We start from the raw sequence: 9,610 nt of genomic DNA on the forward strand, positions 1-9,610 counted from the left end.
AGGATGGATGGTGAAGAGATTGAGATTGTTCACAGCTTTAGTCTGCTTGGCTCCACAATCAACACTCTTGGCACCAGCAGCCAGGAAATGAAAAGATGTATTGCTATGGGAAAGTCTGCTGTTAGGGACCTCTCTAAAGTATTCAAGAGCAACGATGTGTCTCTGGAGACTAAGGTGTGTCTTGTACAGGCCATGGTCTTTGCAATCACTTGTTATGCACCAGAGAGCTGGACAATGACCAGGGAGGACAGAAGGAGAACTGATGCTCTTGAGCTTTGCTGTTGGAGAAGAGTGCTGAGAGTGCCATGGACTGCTAAGAAAACAAACAGATTCATCCTGGAGAGGGTTACCGGGCTGCTCCTTGGAGGCAAGGATTCTAAGGCTTCATCTGACATACTTTGGTCATGTTGTAAGGAGGCCCAGGTCCTTGGAGAGGGACATCATGCTTGGGAGAGTGGAGGGCAGGTGCAGGAGAGGAAGGCCCTCTGGGAGATGGATTTATTTGGTGACTGGGGCAATCAGGATGAGCGTGTCAGAGACAGTGCGATTGGCACAGGATAGAGCAGGGTTTAGAGCTGTTGTACACAGGGTCGCTATGAGTCACAAGCGACCCGATGGCACATAACAACAACAACAACAGAAAGACGAATTCCATAATTCTAGATTACAGGATTGTAAGACGTGCTATTACTGATAATTGGTATCTGCCAGATGATGGGGAGAAAGCAAACACACATTTTTCAAAGGGAAAAAATGTTTTTCCCCCCAAATTGTCCCTAAAACTCCCCTCAACATTTAGCAGCCCTCGCTTGGGTCCTGCTCACGTGCCTCTCTTATCACCAGTGACCGACCCGTGCTGCTGGGTGAGCTGAGGCAGAGGAGACATACGAGAGCATGAACCTCCTCATCCGGTCTTGTCTTCAGTCCCTGCTGTGCTCGAGCTCGTCCAGCCACCGTGTCACTCCACTGAGGATGGTCCTAGCCCTGGCCTTCAACTTTTCCAAGAATGATGTCCTTTTCCAGACTCTGTTCTCTCTTGAAAACATGCCCAAAGTACCAGAAAAGACCGTCATAGCCACCTGACTGATGCGACCTTTGTGACTAATCCAGAGGTGTTTGTTTGTTGCCTCTCAGAGTTCTCAAGTGGTAAGAATTTTCTCTCAACATCTTTCCATTTTATACACCCAACAGAAAGTAGGGGAAAATCCTCCATTGGTCTGGACTTTATTTAATATCTTGGCACTAAGAATTCGAGTTCTTGTCGAATGACATTTTAAATCCATTCACTTATTGGGTATCCATCAATCATAGTGAAAAGATTACCAAAAGAGAAATTTCTATTTAATCTTATAAAATATCAATTAATCAAATGCTTGATATTGTTTGGTGCTGTTGAATTGAAACTAACCCATAGCTGACCCTCTGGTGGGTTTCCAGAGGCAGTTAATGGAACAGGAGGAGACTGCCCATTGGAGCAGCTGGTAGATTCGAACTGTGCACCTTCCAGATTTCAGCGCAGCTTCTTAGCACTAGGTCACCAATGTTCATACTATTTATCAGCCATAATAAAGATGAAACTTGAATTTAAACTCATTGTCACTGAGTTGGAACCAACACATAGCTGACCTTTTAGTGGGCTTTTTCAGAGGCTGTAAATTACACAGGAGGAGACTGCCACCCTTTCTCCCAAGAAGCAGTTGTTAGATTTGAACCACTGACCTTTGGGTTAGCAGCACAACTCCTTACTCATTAGGCCTCCAGAGCTTCACCAAACAAAAATTATTATGAACACATTTTTAAGGAACAATAAGGAGTATAGATCTTTCTCTTGCATGGTAAGTGAGAGAATGCAGAGTGAGAGGGCAGGAAATCATGACTGATGAGTAACAAAGGGTAATAAATATTAACCAAGCTCGGCAGAGTTTAGAATAGCTTCCCATCCTAATCCTGTTTGAAGCCACTATCCTCTGAGATCCTAAGTAGCATGTGTGACTGGAAGTTGAGGCATTAACTATGAAAGGTTGAACTACCATTTTCACACAGAGAAAACTGGCTTCTTTAAAGTCCTGGCGTCACCCAGTGCTGGTATCCTGTGCACACATTCCTGTGTACCTCCATCTCTTGGGGCGAGTGGGGAGGCGTTTGGTAAAGGAAAAGAGAGGAACATAAAGACCTAAGTGAGGCCTCCGGCGATGCACAAAGCCCCGTGATCAGCAGTTCTGGAAGGCAGGAGATTGCATCAGCACCCAGAGCAGATGAGCTTTGTATTATTTTCCTTTGTTCATCTGACCAGGTACTCCATAAATGTCAGCCGAAGGATGAGAAGAAGTAAACATACTGTTATGAAAAAAGAAGGAAGGGGGCCATCTGGTTCAAGTCAGGTGTCTGGATTGTAAAATATTGCAGTGCCCAGGTGACCTTGGAAAAGGCTGCACTGGTATATCACTGACCATTTACACAGATATATTAAACTTTGTGGTTTGAGCAAGAAAGTGTATTTGTGTGGATGGCAAATATAGGTGCTCTTTGAACATGTGTGCTCTTCTCCTGCTCTCCTGAGTTGGGTGTATCTTGTCTTGGGCTGGGTATTCTACAAGGCAGCAGCACACAGGCATGGGAAAGGGATGCTGAGGTGCTCTGCAGGGGCTGCTTGGTGATCCCTCAAAACACAAGAGTAGTTCCTCTCCCAAGGGTGGGGCATGGGGCCCAGGGGAACGTGGTTTCGGCCATCAGCAAGACTTAGTCCTCAGTGCTGGCCGGTCACCCACACTGAGAATCTTACGCAGTTGTGACAACCTGCCAGCAACTCTGTGCCCTGGGGGTGGGCACTGTCACTGGGCAGGAAACTAAGACTTCTCCTGCGCAAGTAAGTGCTATGCTGTGGGTCTGATGAGAAATTATTCCGCATCCCCATCTCAGCTACATGCACACCTTAAGGAGAGCATTTTACTAAGATATTCTGAAGTTAGAGAGCCTCAGTTTAAATGTCACTGAGTTACTCTGATCATCAGTTTATTTACCTGAAAGAAAAATGGGGATAAGAATGATGACTAACATCATCATCAGTTATTACCAAGATTGAAAGAGATGATGTATGCAGAGTGCTCGGGACAGAGATTGATGCTAACAAGAGCTGTGTGAGCTGCACATAACTCCTCGCGGATACATCCACCACTACAGCCAGAAAACACCAGGAATGGGAAGAACCGAGCAAAAAAAGTGTGTGTTCTCTTCTCATAAAGATGGTGCCAAATGTGAAGAAGTCTTTGGGCCTCCCAAACCTTCAAAGGCAAAAAAGCTCTCAAGGCCAAGAAGGCAGCAAAAGGGTACACACACACATACACTCCCCCCACTCACTTTTCAGCGGTTCAAGATACTGCAGTTCCAATAGCAATCCAAATATACTTCAACATGGACCACCATGCCATCATCAAGTTACCCCTGGCCTTTCAGTAGGCCAGGAAGAAGACAGAAGATAATAAGACACTTATGTTCACTGTAGGAGTCAAGGCCAGATCAAACAAGCCCCAGATCAAACAGGCTGTCAAGAAGCTCTGTGGCCCTGATATGGCCAAGGTCAACGCCCTCATCAGGCATGACAGACAGAAGCAGGCATCTGTTCAACTGGCTCCTGACTATGATGCTTTTAATATTGCCAACAAAATTGGGATCATTTAAACTGAGTCCAGCTGGAGAGTTCTAAATATAAATTCTTCACCAAAAAAAGAAGAGAAAAGGTGGCAAACTCAAAATTCTTAGAAACCTTTTTCTTACAGAACAAGTCAGTTTAGAGAACAGAAATCAGCACTGTGGACAGCTCCAAGTAAAGATGCTGGCTGTGAACATGATCCACTTCTATCAGTGGTTTCAAAATCAATTCTAAGACAAAACAAATGAGTGAGATCACAGTCTTAAAAATAGTATATTTACACATAAACCCACCGCCATCAAGTCAAATCTGATCCATGGTGACCCTCAAGTTTCCGGGGCTAGAAATCATGGTGGGAGGAGACTGCTCACCTTTCTCTTGAGGACCTGGTGATAAATTCAAACCACCAAAGATATGTGGCCTTTGATTAGCAGCCTAACACTTTATCGACCATGCCCCAGAGCTCATTGTTTACACACAGGGCAAGTATTAGGTCACATATCTTGTGCTTTGCAGGGAGCTCTGCTGCCAACGTAAAGGCAGGCAGTTCAAATCCATCGAGCTGTAAGTCAGTTCTGACTCCATGGCAACAACTTTGTTTTGTTGTATTGTGTACTGTGAAGTTAAAATTTATAAATAGATATATTGTCATTGAGTCACTTTCTGATTTACAGTAACCCTACAGAATATGATAGAACAGCCCTATAGTATTTTGGAGGCTGGTAATCTTTATTAGAGTAGATTGCTATATCTTTCTCAGAGCTGCAGGTGTGTTCAAACTGCCAACTTTTGGGTTTGAAGCTGAGTGCTTAACCACTGCACCAGTAAGGCTCTCTCTCTCTCTCCGTGTGTGTATGTGTGTGTGTGTGAGAGAGAGAGAGATTTTAAAAATCTGCCAAAACATTAATCCCATTAGATTGGGCTTATCTCAATAAAAACCCACTCTCTAAAAACCAACAGCCAATTTCTTGAGTTCCTTAATTAAGAGCAATTGAGTGTTGGTTTTTAGAGTTACTAGTCACTTTTCTGGCTCAGAATAGAGTGTATCAACAGAGCAAAGTATAAATTAACACCATCAGGGAAAAGAGATTTTAACTAGAGTCCTGAAGTTCAAAGGAATTCAATGCCCTGATCTGTTTTGTTTTTTTAAGGATTTTACAGTTTATTAATCCTCTGGTGAAAAAGCCACAATCGTCAAAGATCAAGTCAATGGAGACTGTTTATTCCTTCTTTTTGCCAGCTCCTACGTTGGCCTTCGCAGTCCCCCTGACTTTCTTCATCCGGTTCTTGCGCTCCTTGCGCTGTTTCCTTGAAGTCTTTTTCTTCTCATACAGACCATGTCGTGCAAGTCTGTGTTTGGGTTCGTTTTTCTTCGCATAATCCAAAGAGTCATAAATCATGCCAAAGCCTGTAGTCTTGCCACCACCAAAGTGGGTTCTGAATCCACACACAAAGATGACATCTGGTGTGGTCTTGTACATTTTTGCTAGTTTTTCTCGGATTTCTGTTTTAGGAACTGTTGCCTTCCCAGGATGAAGACCATCAATAACCATTTGCTTCCGCTGCAGTAGTCGGTTGGTCATGAACTTCCTAGTCCGGACAGTCACTGTGTCATTCATGGTGGCGACGTTCACTCACGCAGCCGAAGAGGAAAAGAGAGATTCTTCTTGCCAACCAATCATATTAACGGGTATGAAAGGCCCCTGATCTGTTTTTTAAAACAGCTAGTGACATAAACAGTTAATTTAGTGTCAAAAACAGTTCACTTCGTGTTTTTCTTATATTAGCTACCTCTTTAAACTTTTCTCTTACCAACAAAATGTATATAGAGAGATAATTAGTAGAAAAAATTTTAGAGAATCCTACTTTTTACTGTCAGTAATGGAAAAGCACTGGCCTGCCCACAATGGTTTTTCTGGTTTCTTTTAATTAGTGTTTCATTTTCTTCCCATCTCATCCAAAAAAAATATTCATTCTCCATTTCTGAGTTCCAAGCCTGTGTTAGGCTCTGTCCACCTTCTGGTATGAACTAAGGAACAGGGGTGAAAAAGCCCTCATCTTGACATCTTATGATTGAGTTGTTGCCATTACAACTTTGGCTCCTCTGCTAAAAGGGAAAGGTGAAGAAAGGTAGCAAGCCCATTTTAATAAATACTCTGGGAAAGAATGAGATCTTAGGTTGTTGTTGTTGTTGTTGTTATGTGCCATCGAGTCGTTTGTGACTCATAGCGACCCTATGTACAGCAGCCCTAAACCGTGCTCTATCCTGTGCCAATCGCATTGCCTCTGACATACCCATCCCGATTACCCCTGGGAAAGAACGAGATCTTAGATAAACTACTTAAATTAGCTAAATTTCAACCTTTCGTTCCCAGAGAAATTTAAATATATGACAAAAGGTGGGAAGTATTCTCCTGTAATAACTATTTAAAATGTATATAAATAATTGTAGAACATTTTCAGAGGGGGAAAAAAGCCCCACTCTCACTATATGATTGATTAGAAGTATTTGGGGCCTTTACAGAATCACCTCCTACCTTGTGTGTCCCCCGGGGTAATCATTAACAGGCAGAGAGACTGGACAATCAGCCCTGGCCTTAGATTATTCTAGAGGCTCTCAGAAGTCATCTCACCTGACATCTCATCTCACCCAATTGTGTAGAAGAAGAGAAGTCAGATCTCCCACACATTAAATCCCACATTTTGATGTTTGTGTGTTTGATCTATGTTAATCTCAAAGTTGAACACCGAGGCAAAATGAGAAAACTTTCACTCCAAGTACACTGACCTTTCCCATTAAATACAGTCATGAAATATGAAGACGGAATTATTGAAAAACTATTTCGTTCTTACAAGCAGTTAAGGGTAAACATTTGCCAATATGTCTCAACCTTCTTGTTTAAGACAAAATTTTTCTTTCCTCATCCTAACTGGAAAATGACCAAAGTTTCTCTCCTCTAGATCAGGAAAAGGCAGTATCTTTGGATATGTGTTGCCTTTTGATCACTCATAAGCCACTTGCCTTTTCTAGCAGCACCCACATTTCATTTTGGTAACTGACCTTGCCTTTTTGTAATTCCATAAATGAGACCTGGGCCTTTCCTATTCCAGATGTGTGTGTTTGAGGAGAGCCAGCCATGGCTAAGACGCCACCCCTGGGAGTTAGTCAGGGACAGAGAGACCGGTCCTGGTGAGGCATGGACTGCCAGCGATCAGCTTGTGCTGGTGTCTCCTGCATTACTGTAAAATTCCCAGCCTGGTTCTTAAAGATCAAAAAATTTCTACGAGCTCCCAGTTTCTCCCAACCACTCCCCTTTGCTTAAATTAGTTTGATCATATTACGTCGTCTGCATTCAAAATATTTAGCAACTAATCCTTCCACATAGATGCACTAAGAAAGCAGAACAGCCATCAACCGGCAGCAACTGCTGCGACAGTTTTGGTGGGTTCTAACCAAAACAAGCCCAGCTTGCAGGATAGAAACCCAAGCAAAACCCGAGATCAAATCCCCTGGTTCTAACAAGCCACAGAAATCACCTCACTTCAGAGGGAACACAGGGAAGGGACAGTTTGACACGAAAGCCAGGATATAATGAATGGCAAATAAATGAATTAATGAGCTAAACGTTTCTCAAAAAAAGACAGAAATGAATGGTGAAACTGAGCTTTGCCTGTTAACCGGTTCTATTTTCCAAAGCTGGAAACACTCTTCTCTTGGTAGGGCTTTGGCCGCCCATTTGGTTTACATAGGTCATTGAAAAGGTAGAATGCATTCCATTAATAGCACGCAAGTTGAGTGTAGGAGGAAGTTCTAGGGCCTAACCTGTAAGCAGGTGAACGCTAACCCAAACCCATGACTCTGGTGGTTTGAATCTGTCAGCCGCCCTGCAGGAAAAGCGAAGCACTCTCCTCTTGTGCAATTTACAGCCTCAGAAACCCAATGCAGGGTCAGCTACAAGTTAGTTCCAACTAGGTAGCAATGAGAGACAGAGAATGTAAGAATGAACATAGAATATGATTAGGTATTATTGTCATGTCAGGAGCCCAGAATGAAGGCTGTTCAGTGCAGTGGACTTGGGGGGCGGGGGGAGGGACTGCATAGCAATGAAAGAGTTTTTCTTTTACTCATCAAAGAGAAAAGTGAATTGCAGGGGAGGGGGTGGGCAGGGAGAAAGGTACAACAATGAATTACTGGAAAACCTAAGTCTCTGTAAACTTTCATTAAAATGAATTAAAAAAAAAAGAATGAACATCCATAAAGTGTCATGGCTATGAAACTTATCATCACACTTCACTGTTACCTTTTATTTCTGTCTGGCAAGAGTGTTTTTTGTCAATGGCAACTTTTCCTTATAAAAATAAATGTATTCACATACATGTGCAGATTGATTTTTCAATTATGTAAATAAAAGCATGGGTAGTATAAAGATGTAGTAGGATTAGTATGGCAACATAGGAATGTTGTTGTTGTTGTTGTTGTTTGATGCCGTCGAGTTGTAGACGACTCATAGTGACCCTATGAACGAACAGCCTGAGCACTGTTCGTACGTAGAGTTTCCGGAGGCAAGCCATTTCGGAAGTAGATGCCGCTCCTGCTTCCAGAACATAGGAATACCTAGCATTTAAGAGATACTGTATTACATGCGTCAGATAAAACGAACAAAGAGAGGGACACTTCGACCAATAAAATAAAGAAATAGAAAGCAACAAAAAAAAAAAGAACAAAGAAACACCCAAACTCACTGCTGTTAGGTTAGTTTTGACTCACAGCGACCTTAGACGTTACAGAGCAGAACTGCTCCATACGGCATCTTTTTTGTCCTTTTTATGGAATTCGATCACCAGGTCTTTTTTATGCCGCACCACTGGGTGGATTCAAACTGTCAACCTTTCAGCTTGCAGATGGGAGCAAGCTGTGGTACCCTCGGACTTCCATAAGGTATGCAAAGTTCCAAATTCAAGATAAAAACTTGGACTTTCACTTCTTGGACCTTCTAAATACAACATTCCCTTTTCAGCCTCTGCACCCCCTAACTGGGGGATGACAATGACAGCAGTGTGCACGTACTTATTATGATATGCAGCATAATAACACGGTCATGAAGTGATACAGAAGGATCAACTATAGCATCAAATTGAAATCCCAAGTCCCTCACACATGGTCCACCAAGCAGCTGTTGATGTGTACACATTTTCGACAGTTTTGCCTGGGGCTGGATTCAACTCAGTGACCCAGACATGAAAGACTGTCTTTGTCCCAGATCCCAGTGTGTGAATTCTGTTGTCCCATCTTTCCGCTCTTACTGTTCATATCACAGGAGAGTTCAAAATATGAACTGTCTTATAATCGTATCATTTCTTATAATAGAAATGGATTCCCAATATACCGTTCTTCCAACTTTTTTGGGGGAAAATTAAAAACAAAAAATCAAGATGGTTTTAAAAATTAAAGCAACACTCACCTAGCTAAATGCATGTATGTGCATGCATTTTTAAATTATGCCTCTGCATTTGTATCCATTTGGAGGCATATATCAGAGAAGCAATTTTAAGGGGAAAGACCTTTCAGGGATCAAGACTCAATCCTGAAATTTAAAAAAAAGGATAAAATAGTATTTTTCTCATCTGTAAACAGAAGACTCATATGTAACTCACTGAATTTCTACTAAGCAAAAATTATACATAAAGATCCCATGCATTGCACTGCATCCATCTATGTCCCCATAGCAAGGGGGAATGTATTCTAAATAATTGCCCAAATTATAAAAGTGAGAGGTCTCACACAACAACCAACCACAGTGTAACCTATTCTCACCCCTCACTTTCTGAACATAATGATCAATGACATCAGTTGCATTCTTCACACTGTGTCAACATTCTCAAGTAATTTCTCTTTTTTTATTATTAATTTTGTTAAATTTTATTTTATTATTATTTTGTGTGTCTGTGTACCATCAAATC

The 9,610-nt window shown here is 42.1% G+C and overlaps 1 protein-coding gene across 1 annotated transcript; it reads right to left on the reverse strand.

Annotated features, from left to right (window-relative positions):
• Positions 1-4,869: 4,869 nt before the first annotated feature.
• On the reverse strand, positions 4,870-5,268 carry LOC102851438 (40S ribosomal protein S24-like). The gene has a single exon (XM_006878625.1). It carries the CDS (start codon positions 5,266-5,268, stop codon positions 4,870-4,872), a length of 399 nt encoding a protein of 132 aa, XP_006878687.1.
• Between the last annotated feature and the right edge of the window lie 4,342 nt (positions 5,269-9,610).

This window comes from Elephantulus edwardii, unplaced genomic scaffold (genome assembly GCF_000299155.1).
Source record: "Elephantulus edwardii isolate Elephantulus edwardi_28Jun2011 unplaced genomic scaffold, EleEdw1.0 scaffold00001, whole genome shotgun sequence".
NCBI lineage: Eukaryota > Metazoa > Chordata > Mammalia > Macroscelidea > Macroscelididae > Elephantulus > Elephantulus edwardii.

What these genes read in the sequence shown, in the direction of transcription:
- LOC102851438 (XM_006878625.1), bottom strand. Translation starts at nt 5,268, where the DNA reads ATGAATGACACAGTGACTGTCCGGACTAGGAAGTTCATGACCAACCGA.